Genomic DNA, 18,838 nt, shown 5'->3' on the forward strand with positions numbered 1-18,838 from the left:
AAAGTGGCCGGTGAGAGTGTGTGTGTATATATATAATCAGAGTATAGCATCAAGTCAATAAACTCCTGGGATATTGATCTGGTCAGTTAAGTAGCAGAGGGGGTTGTTAATCAGTTTCAGCTGCTTTGGTGTTAATGAAATTAACAGGTGCACTAGATGGGCAACAATGAAACAACCCCCAAACAGGAATGGTTTTACAGGTGGAGGCCACTGACATTGTTTTCCCTACTCATCTTTTCTGACTGTTTTTCACTAGTTTTGCATTTGGCTAGGATCAGTGTCACTACTGGTAGTATGAGGCCATACCTGGACCCTACAGAGGTTGCACAGGCAGTCCAACTCCTCCAGGATGGCACATCAATATGTGTCATTGCTAGAAGCCGTGGAGAACGTTATGCTGCCTGTAACATCGTTCATCATAATCGTTTTGGTGGTGGGTCAGTGATGGTCTGGGGAGGCATATCCATGGAGGGACGCACAGACCTCTACAGCCTAGACAATGGCACCCTGACTGCCATTAGGTATCGGGATGAAATCCTTGGACCCATTGTCAGACCCTACGCTGGTGCAGTGGGTCCTGGGTTCCTCCTGGTGCAGGACAATGCCCGGCCTCATGTGGTGAGAGTATGCATGCAGTTCCTGGAGGATGAAGGAATTGATACCATTGAATGACCCCTACTCTCACCTGGCCTAAATCTAATAGAACATCTCTGGGATATCATGTTTCAGTCCAACCGATGCTTCCAGGTTGCACCTCAGACTGTCCAGGAGCTCAGTGATGCCCTGGTCCAGATCTGGGAGGAAATCCCCCAGGACACCATCTGTCGTCCCATTAGGAGCATGCCCCGATGTTGTCAGGCATGCATACAAGCACATGGGGGCCATACAAACTACTGAATACCATTCTGAGTTGCTGCAATGCAATTTCATCTAAATGGACTCGCCTGCTGCATCATTTTTTCACTTTGATTTTCGAGGTGTCTTTGAATTCAGTCCTCTGTAGGTTGATAATTTTCATTTCCATCAAATGATGGGGCATCCTTACATTCGTAACACATTACCCAGTCCATATGAGTATAGAGATCCAGCATGATATTTTTCTCCATTGAGATCTGATGTGTTTTCAAAGTGTTCATTTCATTTTTTTGAGCAGTATATATATATATAAAACTGCTTGATGGTGTCGCCCCTCTGTCAGCTGTCACCCATGTGCTGTGTGCACCTCCCGCACCCCCATATCAATGCCACTGGTGTAAGATTCAATGGATACACCAAAGAAGGGATCTGCTTGACTGATATGGGCAACAGAGATATTTCTCTTTCCTCTAGTTTTAGAAATTGATTTTCTAAAACTGAAGAGTGCAAAATCTGGGGCAGCTGTGCATAGAAACCAATCAGCTTCCAGGTTTTTTGTCAAAGCTTATTGACCAAGCTGATTGGCTACCATGCAGAGCTGCACCAGATTTTGCACTCTCCAATTTTAGTAAATCAACCCCAATGTGTCAGTATACAGTAAGTTATACTATGTGGCTGGAAGTTGGTGGAACCCTGATCATCACACCAATATAACCTTGTTGGATATCTCATTCCAAAACCATTAAAATAAAAAAACACACACACTCCTCTTTTGTGACTACAACGTCCTCCACGTTTCTGGGAAGTCATTCCAAAAAAATATTGGGGTGTTTTGTGGGAATTTGGGCCCTTTCAGCCAGTAGAGCTTTTGTGAGGCCAGGAACTGATGTAGTACGAGAAGACCTGGCTCACAATTAGTATTCAATTCATTCAACAAAACCACAAAGAACATGGGGATCATATTATTATCAACACATGATTCCCATGTTCCTTGTGGTTTTTATTGTTTTCTTCAATATGTTTGAGAAAATGGTTTTTGATTACTCCTGAAAATGTCCTTATATCTTGATTAGTTTGTGTTATGAGTAGCTTTTATGTCTGGTTTATCTTGATATAAGATGTACTGTATGCCTTTCCGAGAAAAAAAAATATATAAGATATATGCTTCCCCTTTAAGTGGAATAATGAAAAATTGTTTGTTTTCTATCCACAAACATCTTTAAAAAACATGAAAATCATTAAAAATATTTTACCATCTCACTTACTCGTTATGCAGTACTGAACCATAGTGAATTTTATTTAGGGTTTTTGTTTTTGACAGATAGAGCTTACCTTTGGTGGTATTTAACCCTGAAGATTGCTTAACCCCCACAATTATATATTCTCCTAAAGAAGATACTGTGCAGAATAAAATAGTGGTAGTTCCAATGTTTTATGTCATACGATATTAACGCAACAGTTTGTCAAGTGCAAAATTTCTGTAGAAATATACTAAAGTTAATTTTAGGGCACACAAACAGAATATATCACCCACATTTTTGATAAACTATGAAAGATGAGGTTGTGCTGAGTACAAAAATACCAAATGTGTCAATTGCATGCGTCCGTGTAAAGGTAACAAACTTTGGTGCTCATATTCTCTGTATGACATGCCTTAAAAGCTCCTGCAGATCACCAGTTTAGAGTTACCCCTGATTCACATCTTTGCGGCCATGCGGGCTGTGTTTTGCGCGGGCACGAGAGCCCACCCATTCATTTGAATGGACTTCCGCGTCCTGTGACACGCAGGGAAGAAGTCCCTGCACTTCTGCACTTCTTCTGGAAATGCCGCTTGCATGGGAATCTCGGTTCCCAGTACGGTTGCATTTTTCCAGTGCGGGCGGCGTGCCATTAGAGCTAATGGCAGACACCCGCGGGTCCACATTCCTCTGTGCGGGTGGTGTGGCTGCACGGATTTTCACATATGTGAATCTAGCCTTAAAGTGGTTGTAAGAGATCAAGGTTTCTTACCTTCATGTATTCTATATTTGAAGATAAAAAAAACCTTCTGTGTGCAGCAGCCCCCTCAATACTCACCTAAGCCCCCTCTCAATCCAGCGATGTGCACTCGAGTCTCAGCTATCCCTCTTCTCATTGGCTGAGACAGAAGTGGGAGCCATTGGCTGTTCTCAATCACAGCCAGTGAGCCAATGAGAAGAGAGGGGGTGGGGCTGAGCCACGTCTCTGTGTGAATGGACACACAGAGCAGCGGCTGGGGAGTGTGCATTCTCGGGTGCCCCCATAGCAAGCTGCTTGTTGTGGGGGCACCTGAGGGGGGAAGGGGCCAGGAGCGCCAGTGGGGGGCCCGAGAGGAGAAGGGTCCAGGCTGCTCTGTGCAAAACCACTGCACACAGCAGATAAGTATAGACATGTTTATTATTTTTTTCTTAAAAAAAAATAATAAGCCTTTAGAATCACTTTAACCATGATTATTGGTTCTAGAATTATTTCTCTCACTGATTTTGATACACTTTACATATTCCAGCATGTACTGTACTATGTAACGTGTATCAAAATCAATGTTAGTGTGCTTATATTTGTAATTGTGTTTTTTTTTGGGGGGGGGGATTTAAGTGCTTGGGACCAACTTCATTTTTTCAGACTTTTTTCCACTAAAAGTTTTTTTTTTTATCACATAAAGGACTAGACATCCCCTATGTGATATGATTTGTGGGGACAGGCTCTCTTTTATAAGGCCGCAAGCATCTTTTAGATCCCCACTGAAACTAATGGAGCACAGTGGCTTGGGAAAATGACAGCAGAACCTGGAAGTGAAGCAATACGTGTTGCACAGGAACATACATTCTGGGTTCTACTTCCTCTCTACTTGGTGCACCCACCTGGTGGCACCCAATGTCCTGGTCCCACTAATTGGAGTGCAGAGTCCAGGGAACATGAGCAAGGAAAGAGCAGAACCCGGGATTAAGGAAAAGGGTGTGTGTATGGAAGTGATATGGCAGATGTAAAGTCGGGGGATTGCTTCCATCGGACAGCCGAAAGTCGGATTGAAGGGAGTAGGTGCAAGCAAATGTGGTTGGTGGTGAAGGAGGACCCAAGTGCTATGACTGGTAAAGGGGGGGGCAGGCAGGCATATGGGGGAGTAAAAGAAGGGGTGTACAGATGCAGAGAGTGCTGAAGAAGGTGGACACAGGTATGGAGGGTGGTGGAGGAAGGGGAATGAAGGCGTAGAGGGTGGTAAGGAAAGTAGAGAGCAGGTGTGGTGGGTGGCAAAAAAAGGGTGTAGGCATTGAGGGTGGTGAGGGAAGGCCAACTAGACAGGGGATGGGGGGTTGCAGGTGCAGTGGGGAGGATAAGGTTGAGGGAAATTGTGGGGGGCATTTCCTGCAAGATTAAGTGAAAGCAGGGGCATGGAAGTGTAGAGTGAGAACAGGAGGGAAATGTGCATGCATGGAGGGAGGTGAGGAGGACCCAAGTACAGTAGCTGGTGAGGGAAGGAGGGACACAGGCATGGATAATGATGATGGAAGGTGGTTGCCAGGGGTGGACTGACCATTCAGAAACTCGGGCACTGCCCAAGGGCCCGGGGTCAGTAAGGAGCCCCATGAGATGCCCCTGACACCTTTCATAGGCTTTTTTGGGTGTGGTTTGAGTGTGGGCGAGGACACAGGGGCCCCATGATCCCCTATTGCCCGGGGGCCCCATGAGTTGTTAGTCCGCCCCTGGAGGTGGCAAAGTACGGTACATAGTTACATAGTTAGTCTGGCTGAAAAGAGACAAAAGTCCATCCAGTTCAGCCATCACAAAAATTTTTTATAATCCTACACCCACAGTTGATCCAGAGGAAGGCAAAAAACCCAGCAAACCATGATCCAATTTGCTCCTGCAGGGGAAAAATTCCTTCTTGATCCCCCGAGAGGCAACTGGATATTCCCTGGATCAACTTTACCTATAAATGTTAGTATCCAGTTATATTCTGTGTATCTAAGAAAGAATCCAGGACTTTCCTACAGCAATCCACTGAGCTGGCCAGAACCAACTCTTGAGGGAGTCAATTCCACATTTTCACAGCTCTTACTGTGAAGAAACCTTTCCATGTTTGGAGATTAAAATGGTAGACAAGGTAGGTTGTGAGGGAAGGGGGTGCAGATGTTGATGGTGATAGAAGGTAATGTTATGGCATGGAAGAATGGTGTGAGGGAAGTATGCAGCCCATTGTATACATGTATTGCTCACTATACTCATTCTAACATGGATATTTTCAATTTACTCTTTCACCACAGAGAAAGTCTCAAGGTGATCCGTGGTATCAAAGGTAAATACTCTAGATATTTAAAAAAAAAAAAAGGTACGCTGTTGACTTAGCTTGTGACTTTGACACTTTTCTTCCCTTCTAATCATCAAGCAATGCATCATGGGAGCTCACACAAAGTCATCTACTGCCCCTTTCATTGTGACTTTCAGCTGAGGTCTAATATGATGAAGAAGAAGAAACTGGCTTAGAAAGTGTATCGAATAAGTAAGTAAAACTAATTTTATTAAGCTTGGCTATAGCATGGGGTGACCAGCTGTGATGTAAATGGCACGGTCACGGGGTCTTTTTAATAGCTAAAGTGGGTCAGTGTATTTGGTCACGAAAGGTATATAATATTATCTTTATGTCTAACAAATGAGTGTCATATGTGAACATTGATCAGTATCACTCCCTCGGATCACCAGTCCCGTTGTCTTGAAATCATATACTGAACCATACTGGCCTATAATCACATTTATTTTATTTATTTATTTCAGGTACTTATATAACGCCATCAATTTACGCAGCACTTTACATATATATTGTACATTCACATCAGTCCCTAACCCTCAAGGGGCATACAATCTAAGGTCCCTAACTTACATTCATACATACACATACTAGGGACAATTTAGACAGGAGCCAATTAACCTGCCAGCGTATCTTTGGAGTGTAGGAGGAAACCGGAGTACCCGGAGGAAACCCACACAGGCACAGGGAGAACATGCAAACTCCAGGCAGGTGGTGCCATGGCTGGGATTTGTACCAACGACCCTAATACTGCCAGGTGGAAGTGCTAACCATTCAGCCACTGTGCTGCCCATTCTCCGTATTATGATTGGGATTACTGTTGTTACAGCGGTATCTGCTTTTGCTACAAGTTAAACATTTATCTCAATTCTAAACATTTGGCTTTGGATACATTAGGACACATTTTGCTGTGTGTGTCCAGTTGGAGAGTTTTACTTTTACTTCCTGTCTCTAAGGCTGGCCATACACTATACAATTTTCTGCCCAATTTCCTTTAGATTTACCTTCAACTATGTAATGCAAGGGCCCGCCTAATTGGATACAATTGAAAGTGTTGTTTAGGTATGACCGCCTATTATATGGTTTTTTGGTAAATCTAAAGCAAAATTCCCAAGAAAATTGTGTAGTGTATGGCCAGCCTTAGACACAATCGAAAGTTGTCTCTTCTCAAAGGAGAATTCAGTTCCATCATCCCCCCGCATCCCTTTAAGTGGGTCTATATCAGGGGCGGACTGACAACTCATGGGGTCCCCGGGCAATAGGGGATCATGGGGCCCCTGTGTCCTTGCCCAAACTCAAAAAAGCCTATGAAAATGGTACCAGGGGCATCTCATGGGGCCCCCTATTGACCCCGAGCCCTCGGGCAGTGCCCAAGTTTCCAAATGGTCAGTCCGCCCCTGGTCTATATGCCTCAGTGGAGGAACATACTTCCCGATCATGTGACCACTGTGATTGGCTGTCACAGTGGACACATGGCTCCCAATTCTAATGTAAGACCGAGAGCTACCTATGACAGCTCAGTCACTGTGTTGGGAGAGCTCACTGAGCCTCTAGGGACAGGAAATGCAGAAAAACCTCCCCTTGGGGACACAAACAGTAATACAATTGTAGCAGAGGTTCTAACCCTTCTAAACTCTCTCCAAAGCTAATCACAATTTTGGCTGCAGTTACAGTTTAGGGCATCATGCAAATGGGTGCATTTGCCCACACAGGGTAAAAAAAAATGGTTGTGTTTCCTTGGAGGTACAGGCGGTGTAGGGAGCCTGCTGCTAACTGCCTGTCAAAACTGGGGACTAGGTGCAGGCGGAAGGCACAGCTGCACCATCCAGCCGGTCAGACTCCACCAGAGACTGAAAGCTGCTGCAGCTGGACAGGGCTGGGGATGCACCTAGGGGTACCAACAGGAGCGGACTGACCATTTGGAAACTCAAGCACTGCCCGAGGGCCCGGGGTCAGTAGGGGGCCCCATGAGATGCCCCTGGTACCTTTTTCATAGGCTTTTTTGAATGTGGTCAAGGACACAGGGGACCCATGATCCCCTATTGCCCTGGGGCCCCATGAGTTGTCAGTACGCCCCTGGGTACCAACACCTAGGGCACACTCAGGGCCATAGATAAGGGGGTACCACCAGTCCTCCCCCCAGCAGGGGGGCCCAGACAGCTGGTGAATCACATAGGGGCAGGAAGCATGATTGACGTGGCAGAGGGGGGGGGGGCAGGGGCAATTACTGGAACCGATCCCCTGTATGGCTCTCACTGCAGCAGCTGAAAGATGGCTTCTTCTCCTTTCTCTCCCGCTGGCTTTCAGCTGTTGCAGAGAGAGCCATACAGGGGATCAGTTCCAGTAATTACCCCCCCCCGCCACACCCATCAGCCTCCCTGAGCACCATACATTTCCCCCTGTTGCCCAGGCCCCCCCCATCGCCGCAATGCTGCCAGCTTCTCTCCTCTCCTTCCCACTGGCAGTTGCAAGCACGCAATAGGATCCTTCAGGATGGAGAGTGCCATATGTGGCAGTGTCACATTTACCAATCCCTTCCTTTCCTGAATGAACACAATGAGTGATCAGTACCAACCACTCATTGTGTTCATTCCTAACTGAAGCATAGTAAACTGTTATTTTGTGGGGAGGGGGGCCCTATCAGGTTGGCTGTATGGGGCCCTCTTGTTTCTAACAGCAGCCCTGAGGGCACTATGTGCCCAGGGACGAATGCCCGGAACACAGACTCAGAACAATGAAAGGACTCTCCTGCCGAGAACTTTCTAAATCACTTTTTAAACCTCAGCACACACATAAGTGAGCTACATTCTAATCTTATGAGCTGCCAATGTAGTCAGCCGAATTCTATTAGTCACTCTTTAAATACGCATGATCATACAGGATGTAAAAGCTGACAATTTGGTTGTTGTGACAAAAGATAGAAATGGGTCAACAAATACACCTCCCCACCATGAATAGTTTACGTAGATCTCATCATCTGACTCTGATACTTTAAATGGAACTAAGAGATGAATGTTTGGATTGGACATACACTCTTTTCCTTGAAAATTTGTTTTTGTATTTCATCCGCTTGTCTACCAGGCACTTCCCCCCCGTTCTGTAAAGGCCAATTTTCAGCTTTCAGCACTGTCCCACTTTGAATTTCAATTGCATGGTCATGCAACACTGTACCCATATGACATTTTTATCATTTTTTTTTACACAAATAGAGCTTCCTTTTGGTGGTATTTAATCACCGCTGGGTGTTTTATTGTTTGCTAAACAAACTAAAAAATACTGAATATTCTGAAAAAAAAAAGTTTTTTCTTAGTTTCTGTTATAAAATTTTGTAAATAAGTAATTTTTCTCCTTCACTGATGTGCGCTAAAGAGGCTGCAGTGATGGGCACTGATAAGCTGCACTGATGGGCACTGATAGGCTGCACTGATGAGGAGGCATTGATAAGTGGCACTGATGGGCATTGACGGGTATTACTGGTGGGCATTCACAGGCATCACTGATGGGCATTCACAGGTATCACTGGTGGGCATCGATATGCATCACTGATGGGCATTGACAGGTATCACTGGTGGGCATCGATATGCATCACTGATGGGCATTGACAGGTATCACTGGTGGGCATCGATATGCATCACTGATGGGCATTGACAGGTATCACTGGTGGGCATTGACAGGCATCACTGGTGGGCACTGAAAGGCAGAAATCATATGGCAATGATAGGTGGCACTAACTGGCACTGATAGGCAGCACTGATGGGCACTGTTAGGTGGCACTGATGAGGAGGCATTGATAAGCGGCACTGATGGGCATTGACAGGCATCACTGATGGGCATTGACAGGCATCACTGGTGGGCACTGAAAGGTAGCACTCATATATGGCACTGATAGGCGGCACTAACTGGCACTGATAGGCAGCATTGATGGGCACTGATAGGTGGCACTGACGAACACTGATAGGCGGCACTGACTGGCACTGATAGGCGGCACTGATGGGCAGTGATAGGCAGCACTGACTAGCACTGATAATTGGCACTGACTGGCACTGAAAGGCAGCTCCGATGGGCACTGATATGTGGCATTGATGTGCTCTGATGGGCACTGATATGTGGCACTGCTAGGGCTACACTGATCATCAGTGCCCTGATGATCAGTGTACATGTCCCCTCTGAGGAATGCCTCTTACTGGCTCTCCTCTGTCAGCGTGAGGAGAGAACTACTGATAACCGGCATTTCCTATTTACATGCGATCAGCTGTGATTGGACACAGCTGATCACATGATAGAGCCTACATCATCTGCTCTTTACTGTGATCGGTGATCTGCTGTGTCCCAGGGACCGATCGCCGGGCCTCGTGCCCCCGGGGGCACGCATGCACATCTAGAGTGGGAGGACGTCATGTGACGTGCTCCCAAAATGAAAGAACCGCCACCCACTCATCATTTCCTTTTATGGCGGGTGGGAGGCGGTTAAAGTAGAACTAAAGACATTTTTTTCTCATTTTGGATATTTTTGTATCATCTGTGTCCCATTAGGGAGATTTCCCTTCACTTCCTGTCCCATAGCCAAAACAGGAAGTGGGGGCAAATCTCTCCAAAGTGAGGGAATCCCTGAACTAGTGTCTCCCATTGGAAGATTTCCCCTTTATTCTTGTTCTGGTGACAAATCAGAATGTGAGCTTTTCTTTCATTCTCAGTGATAATGGTAAATGGGACACAATAGAGAGGGTGAATCTCCCTAAAAGGGACACAGACAGAAATAAAAACTGACAGGGGTTCTAATCCCTCTCCAAAACTAGAATTAAAAAAGAAATACTTAGCTTAACTATAGGAGCCCTTTTACTGAAATATATTTTGAAATCTATTGAATTCAGACAAAATTGTAGCATTTCAAATATGTGTCAATATATTTGGGAAGAATTATTTTAAAATATATTTCAAATATATTTTTCTTCCATATGGGTTGTAGTACAAGAGCAGAATTGTGTGTTTTTGGCACCATAGACTTTCGATTGGGAGCCCCAGAAAAACATGTTTTAAACATTTTTCAGGCACTCCCTTTAAAGTCTATGGGGCCAAAACACCCAATTTTGCCTCAAACAAGCTCACGTGTTTCTTGGAGTGTAAGGCCACAAGCGACACAACACTCAGGTGTGATCAGGCCCATCGAGAATAATGGGATTCTTTAGTCTGAATGTTGCTGCCCTTCGGGAATTGTGCACTCAGGTGTGGATGGGGGCTGATTATGACTCTTTTTAACCCCTTCCCGAGTTTCACACATGGTGGGGGCGGGTGGGGCGTGGTTTAGGGATCATGTAACCGCTGTGACCACGGTGGTCACATGATCGGGAAATGTCCCGATCCAAAGAGCAGACCGGGACCTTTCCGTGAGTACCGGACATGTGTGCTGGGAGCGTGCAGGGCGTGCGCTCTCAGCACGTATGTTTTTTCTTACCTGAACGCAAATGTGCGGCCGCTCGGCGTCTAGGCCCAGACACCGGGAGGCCGCACATTTGTGCGCGGCTGGTGTAAAAGGGTTAATGTAACTAACATTTACTAACATTTATAGGTGAAGTTGATCCAGGGAATATCCGATTGCCTCTCGGGGGATCAGGAAGGAATTTTTTCCCAGCAGGAGCAAATTGGATCATGCTTTGCTGGGTTTTTTTGCCTTCCTCTGGATCAACTGTGGGAATAGGATTATAACCTTTTTTTTAATGGTTGAACTGGATGGACTTTTGTCTTTTTTCAGCCAGACTAACTATGTAACTATGAAATGCAAATTTGTTTTTTTATAATAATTATTTTTACTATTTTTTGCTCATTATAATCAGTACCAAAAAACAAGAAGACATACATTTGACCTGATGACAATATTGTCTCTAAATCAGGTAGCAAAAAATATTCATTGGTGACAGAGCCAGCCATAAAAAGCTGACACCCTTCCCAGTCTACTGAGAAATGTATTTTTATTGCTGCTATATCTTTCTTCAGTTGTCACTTAGACAGGAAGTAAGTGGAAATCTCCCCAATGGGGACGCAAGTAAAGCAGTAAAACCATGACAAAGGTTTTAGTTCTTCTCCACTCTATCTAAAATTCCTTCCTATCTAAAATGCCTTCCTCTGGATCAACTGTGGGTGTAGGATTATAACTTTTTTTTTTTTCAATGGTTGAACTGCATGGACTTTTGTCTTTTTTCAGCCAGACTAACTATGTAACTATGAAATGCAAATTTTTTTTTTTTTAATAATTATTTTTATTTTTTTTGCTCATTATAATCAGTACCAAAAAACAAAAAGACATACATTTGACCTGATGACAATATTGTCTCTGAGACAGGTAGCAAAAAATATTCATTGGTGACACAGCCAGCCATAAAAAGATAAAAAGCTGACACCCTCCTCAGTTTACTGAGAAATGTCTTTTTGTTGCCGTTTTATCTTTGTTCAGTTGTCACTTACCCTAGGTTCACATCTGTGCGGGTGGTGCCGCTGCGGATCCGCACGATAATCCGTGTAGCCACACCACCCGCACAGAGAAATGCGGACCATAGGGTGGGTGCCATTAGTTCTAATGGCACACCACCAGCACTAGAAAACGCAACCGTACTGGGAACCGAGGTTCCCCTGCGGGCTGCGTTTTCCCAAGAAGTACAGGGACTTCTTCTCTGTGTGTCAAGGGCACAGGAGTCCATTCAAATGAATGGGCTCTCATGCCTATGCAAAACGCGGCCCACATGGCCACAGAGATGTGCACCGGGGGTTAGATAGGAAGTAAGTGGAAATCTCCCTAATGGGGACGCAAGTAAAGCAGTACAACCATGAACCATACACAGAACATAACTGGATACTAACATTTATAGGTAAAGTTGATCCAGGGAATATCCGATTGCCTCTCGGGGGATCAGGAAGGATTTTTTTCCCAGCAGGAGCAAATTGGATCATGCTTTGCTGGGTTTTTTTGCCTTCCTCTGGATCAACTGTGGGTATAGGATTATAACTTTTTCTTTTTTAATGGTTGAACTGGATGGACTTTTGTCTTTTTTCAGCCAGACTATATGCAACTATGTAAAATTAATATCTGCTGTTCCATTTGAATTCTTCCCTGAAGTTTCGTTTTGTTATTTCTGAATATTATTTAAACTCCAAGAACAAAAACTTTTATTTTAAAAATATTCCTCAATAGCCACTTTGTGTGCCACAAATGCCTTTGCAGACATTATAAAAGTAGTATAGCCTATAGTACATAGCCTATGCAATGAGAAGATCTGTGGGAACAGCCGTGCAGACCCCGTTCATTACAGGCTGGGTACAGAAAACTACAGGAGGGGGCGGAGCAGGGGCGGACTGACAACTCATGGGGCCCCCGGGCATTAGGGGATCATGGGGCCCCTGTGTCCTTGCCCAAGCTCAAAAAAGCCTATGAAAAAGGTACCAGGGGCATCTCATGGGGCCCCCTACTGACCCCGGGCCCTCGGGCAGTGCCCGAGTTTCCAAATGGTCAGTCCGCCCCTGGGGCGGAGACCAGACCAGTCACCCTGCACAAGGAGAGAGAGCAGCAATGAGCGGTCTTTATGACAGGAAGCTCCTGCACAGAGGTAAAGTCTCACACTGGAGTACTTCACAGATCTGGAAGAAATACAAAAAGCACATCAAGAGTCAAGTAACAATACCTTTAGCTCTTGGATTTAGACTATATTTGCTTAACCCGAAGTTCAGATTTAATTCTCGGTATGATGAGACCAGGCCACCTACAGTCGTACGTCACAAGTGCATTGTCGAAGACCATTTACTTTATTTTGCTTTTTATTTATTTGCAGTTATTGTACAGACTACAGAATCTTCTGATGTGTAACATTATTGTGAATTAAAAGTGTGCTGGCTGTAACCTAAGCGGGGGTAATGGTTTACATAATCAGCATCCTGTTTATCCAATAGCTCACATGAAAGAGGCGACATAGAAGGCTCCTGGTCACCAAAAGCTAATTGGAAGTACCATTAAAGAGAAGTTGTGTCATTTTGGAGAGATCATTTTAAAATGCAAATTTTTCTGCTGGTTTCATGATGGCATAAATGAAATATCAAGTTTGAATTCTTTAATTCAGGGATCTCCGAACTTTTGAAACAAAGGGCCAGTTTACTGCCCTTCAAACTTTAGGGGGGATGGATTGTGACCATTGGGAGTAGAAAATGTCCTGGTATCAGTGGGAGTAAACAATACCCTAGGCTTGGTGTTCAGTGGAAGGAAGAATGCCCCATCATTGGTGCCAGTGGGGTAATTAGTTCGCCATTTCTGGTATCAGTGGGAGGAACAGAGCCCCCTCGTTGGGGTCAATGGAAGAAACAGCGCCCCATCATTGGTGTTAGTGGGAGGGACAGTGCCCCATCGTTCGGATCAGTGGAAGGAGCAGTGTCACATCATTGGGGTCAGTGGGAGGAACAGTGCCCCGTCATTGGGGTCAGTGGGAGGAACAGCGCCCCGTCGTTGGGGTCAGTGGGAGGAACAGCGCCCCATTGTTGGTGTTAGTGGGAGGAATGGTGCCCCATCGTTGGTGTCAGTGAGAGGAATAGTGCCCCATCGTTGGGCTTAGTAGGAGGAACAGCACCCCATCTTTGGTGTCAGTGGGAGGAATAGCGCCCCATGTTGGTGTCAGTGAGAGGGATAGCGCCCCATCGTTTGTATCAGAGGGAGGAATAGCACCCCATCGTTGGTGTCAGTGAGAGGAATAGTGCCCCAACATTGGTGTCAGTGGGAGGAATAGCGCCCCATCATTGGTGTCAGTGGGAGGAATAGTGCCCCATCATTGGTGTCAGTGGGAGGAATAGCACCCCATCTTTGGTGTGGGAGGAATAGAGAACCATCGTTGGTGTCAGTGGGAGGAATAGCGCCCCATCGTTGGTGTCAGTGGGAGGAAAAGCGCCCCATCGTTGGTGTCAGTGGGAGGAATAGCGCCCCATCTTTGGTGTGGGAGGGATAGAGCCCCATCGTTGGTGTCAGTGGGAAGAATAGCACCCCATCATTGGTGTCAGTGGGAGGTATAGCGCCCCATCGTTGGTGACAATGGAAGGAATACTGCTTCAAATCAGTGGAAGGAGAAGTGCCCCAAGGGCTGAATAAAAGCAAGCAAAGGGCCACATCTGGCCCGCGGCCGCAGTTTGGAGACCCCTGATTTAATTCCTAGCATAGTGAGTGGGATTTTCTGGCTCCTGTGACATCATTGTCATAATAAGGACTCAAAGGTGCATTCCAGCAGATTCTATGGGTGGAATATAAATGTGTTTGCAGAGCAAGCGACTTGGGTCCAGAGGGGATCACCTGTCCCTAACCGCTGCTAATCGCTGGCTGTGCAATTACATCCGAACATCAGTGGACAGCTGCAGCCACTCTCAGCCTATCATTGGTTTGTACAGGCAGAGCCGCCACAACTGTCCACATCCACCGCTACAATCAGCAGCAGGAATTTGCTGGATTCCTGCCAAACCTTGACGTGTAAATGAGGCTTAAGGAAGGAGCATAGTACTTCCATAGTAAGGGATGTCATTGGAGGTGACCTGCAGCATAATGGACTGGTAAGGGTTCTGAAGGATCTCTTTACCAGTTTACAGAAATTGTTTTTCCCCGATAAATGGGTAATGCATGGGGGAACCACCTTATCTGGTGCAAATCCCATTTTGAATAAACTAATTTCAGAATCTCAGCCTTCCATCCTTCTTCTCAGTTAGACCAAAAGTGAACAATAATGCTATTAAAAAGTCCAAGATGTAGATGAAACTGGATTCTAAAACACATGCCACCTTTTTATTTCTAGTGCCAGTGGACAAAGCATCAAGAACTATAATCCAGGCACCGACCCCTTTGTGAAAAATTCAGACTTCTTTCGCTACGCGACATCTGACAACCGGAGGCTGTTTGGCGTAAATCCTGAGTGTACTGTACAAGCCAAATCTGGTGATTGACTGTCAACTGCTGGCTTGAGAAATTACCATAACTTTCCAGATTTCTACAACTGGTTCCAAACTACAACATTGCCTCCATCATATGCGTGGGCAGAGACTTCCTGGTGTCATACTGATAAATTTATATTCGTAGATTAAAATGGAGTCTGGGATTTTGATATTTTTGCTTGTGATTATTATACTCTCCAGGTTCATCTTATGGTCCTGTCTGAGCACATACATAGACTACAAACTTGCCAAAAGGTTCCCCAATAGGCCAAACAAAGACTGGAATGATTAGAACCCGGACAATCACTTTTAATTACTGTATTGCAGTCAGGAAAATGGAAAAAAACTTTTTTTTTTCAGTTTTGACCAGTGTTAATTAAAACAAAAATGACTGTAAATAAAATATATACAATTTTTGCTATAATTTCTTTTATTTAAAATGATGCTTCTGGTACAAAGCATGTCAAAATTATTCCCAGTAAAAAAAAGGCTTTTTTTATCTTTTTTTTTTTTTATTATCTTTTTATTAATTTCATATTACAAAATCACAAATACTGTATAAATTAGTACAAATACATTTTCCAATACATATTTTTTCCATTCCCCTCCCCCCATAACCCCTTCTGCCTACCCCAGAATTTACCCCCCTTACTCTTCTCCTAATTACCTTTTCCCTTTTTCTTCTTGTTCCTTCATTACTCCTTGTACCGTCCTTCTCCCCACTCCTTTCCTCCTCTCTATCTTTTTCCATCATTTTGCACCGTCCTTCTTTCTTTTCATTTAAACTGCTACCAGTTCTACATACCTCTTTGAGATTTTAAACTCACTCTATCTTTCCCATGTTATTCTGAAGTTTTTAATTTTTTCCTTTCCTATATGGTATAGTTCCTCCATCCTATATACTGTATATCACAGGTGTCAAACACAAGGCCCGTGGACCAAAACCGGCCCTCCAGACTATTTCATGTGGCCCTTGCACCTCTCCTTCAGGTAGCCCTTGTCTCCAACCCCACCTTGTCTCAGCAATCGGCAGCAGAGAGGACAATAGAACTGTACCTCTCAGTGCAGCTGCAGCACCCCCTCATGTCTGCCTCCCCTGATCTCCGGATTCAGCAGACTTTGGTAACTGACTCCACTCCTCCCCTGGTCCTCCTCCAGACCCTGCACTTTCTGCTTCCCAGCTCTGCCCCCAAATGGGGGGGAAGGTGATGTTAGGGAGGGTGTGGGATTCATGACATCTGATGTAATGGGGGGTGGGGTGCTCTAGACATCTAGTCTTACAGATACAACCAGCCCTTTGAGGGCAACCATAATGCTGATGCGGCCCGCGATGAACTGGAGTTTGACATCCCTGGTGTATATGCTCAACCCTATGCAACCAATCTTTTATTTTTGGTATCTCCTAGTTCTGCCAAAATCTAGGAATCAATCCTTTTTCCTCATTTATTACATGAAATACCATCATATTCTTATATTGTTTCACTGTAAACATGGTATTATGAAACAAACAAACAAACCCAAGGGACTTTCAAAATGCTCGCCCCCAAAATCTCTTGTATTATCTGAATTATTTCCTGACAAAACCCCTATATTTTGGGGCAGTCCCAACAAATATGTGCCCTTGTTCCCTTTATCCCGCACCCCCTCCAACATAAATGTGATTTCTCTACTTGTTGCCTATGTGCCGCATTAGGAGTCATATACGATCTTGCTAGATATTTATAGTTCATTTCTATTGTATTCATATCTATGGCACCATGTGCTAATTTAAATATTTTCTTTTTGATGTTCATTCAATTGTGTTAAAAGGCCTTTTTTTAACCAGTTTGTGCCTTTTCTTGTTATGGAACAATGTAAAAATGAACAAATAAAACAAATTAAAACAAATATAAATAAATAAATAACTGTTAATGTGTTAATGGTAAAAAAATGGAAGTAAAAAAAAAAAATCTGCAGAAAAATAATAGCTAAGGGAGACGAGGAAGAAGTAGTTGATTAGGGCTGAATAGGGTTAATAAGGGGTTAACCACTTCAAGTCTGGACACTTTTACCCCCCCCCCCCCGTCCTGTCCAGGCCAATTTCTCAGCTTTCAGTGCTATCACACTTTGAATGAAAATTGCGCGGTCATGCAACACTGTACCCATATAAATTTTTTTTGAGACAGATAAAACTTTATTTTGGTGGTATTTATTCATGCTGGGATTTTTATTTCTTGCTATATAAATGAAAATGTCAAAACATTTTGAAAAAAAAGGGGGTTTTCTTATAACATTTTGCAAATAAATAATTTCTTCATAAATCTTGGCCAAAATGCATTTATATATCTTTTTAGTAAAAAATAAAATAACCCAAATTAGTTTATACCCAAAAATGATAATTTTTCAAAAAATGTTTTTACATTTTAAATTTTTTTTTATATTAATATTTATGTTTTGTTTTTATATTTAACATACTGTCACCCAAGCAGCACAGTGTCACCATAGTACTATTTGTGAGAGGTGATTTTTTTTCATTTTTTACACTGATTGCATTTATACCCATAAAGGCTGTAAAAGCAATAATTTCTCCTCTCTGGCTGCATTCCTGCAGCCATTGAGAAATACTGTGGGAGCTGTGATTGGTCACAGCTTGTCACATGGTACAAGGCTGTTGTGAATAGCCTTGTACCATGTGACCTCTGTGATCATTCACAGATTTCACTAATAGGAAGCAATGATGTCAGGAAGTGACATCTTGTTTACTACTATTCATGTGATCACTGATTGGCCAATCAGTGATCACATGAATCGGGTGCCATGCACTCCTAAGGAGCGTGGACAGGCAATGGATGCGGGGGAGACGTTTAGAGCGCTCCCTTCCGGCCGTTTATCAACATGGGCCTGACGGGAAGAGGTTAAATAAGCTTGAAATGTATTTTTTTAAGAATAACTTCTAAGGTGTCTTTACTGTAAAGTTGAACTTCATTCTCTCTATTAACAATTACTATTTTAGTGCACATTCACATACATGCAGATTGGATGTAATTTGAACCACATCCAAACCACATGACATGTGAAATAACATTGCTTCCTATGGTGCCTGTTCACACCTATGAGGTCCTCCAAGTGTTCTCCTGTAATCTGTTTAAAGCAGCTACCATTTTGCCTCCCAATGCCTGAAAACATGAAACTGAGAGTGCCGAGCAATATTATATGAACCTAGACCAGTGATGGCGAACCCGTGGCACGCGTGCCACAGCCGGCACGCCGAGCCTTATCTGTGGGCACGCCAGGAGAATACCGTATTTTTCGCTCCATAAGACGCACTTTTTTCCCCCCAAAAAAGGGGGGAAAATGTCAGTGCGTCTTATGGAGCGAATATAGAGCGGCCGGTCCGGTATTTCCACCACCGCCGTGTCAGAATACCGGGCCGGCCGCTCAGCTCTGCAGTAAGACCGTACCTGTCCCTCTATCCAGCGGCGCGCTGTCTTCCCGGCTTCTGTAGTGTGCGTGACAGCCGGGTCCCAAGTGCACATGCGCAAGAAGCAGTGCTATTTGTGAATGGTAAGGCGGTACCTGGGACACATGACAGATCCCAGAAGCCGCCGGACCAATCACAAAGCGCAGCGCTTCTCGCGCATGCGCACTGGGCATCTGGCTGTCCGACGAGCGCCCACACTACAGAAGCCGGGAAGACAGCGCGCGGCTGGATAAAGGAACAGGTAAGATAAAAAAAAAACT

The 18,838-nt window shown here is 44.4% G+C and overlaps 1 protein-coding gene across 1 annotated transcript; it reads left to right on the forward strand.

Moving 5' to 3' along the window:
- Window positions 1-5,254: 5,254 nt before the first annotated feature.
- On the forward strand, window positions 5,255-15,542 carry SMIM38 (small integral membrane protein 38). Its single transcript, XM_089684543.1, has 2 exons — window positions 5,255-5,371; window positions 14,983-15,542. Exon 2 carries the CDS (start codon window positions 15,270-15,272, stop codon window positions 15,408-15,410), a length of 141 nt encoding a protein of 46 aa, XP_089540669.1. The 5' UTR covers window positions 5,255-5,371; window positions 14,983-15,269; the 3' UTR covers window positions 15,411-15,542.
- Window positions 15,543-18,838: the final 3,296 nt, after the last annotated feature.

This window comes from Staurois parvus, unplaced genomic scaffold (assembly GCF_062004578.1).
Source record: "Staurois parvus isolate SC_StPar_1 unplaced genomic scaffold, SC_StPar_1.0 ptg000350l, whole genome shotgun sequence".
Classification (NCBI taxonomy): domain Eukaryota; kingdom Metazoa; phylum Chordata; class Amphibia; order Anura; family Ranidae; genus Staurois; species Staurois parvus.

Coding starts and splice junctions, on each gene's coding strand:
- SMIM38 (XM_089684543.1), top strand. CDS start 15,270: ATGGAGTCTGGGATTTTGATATTTTTGCTTGTGATTATTATACTCTCC.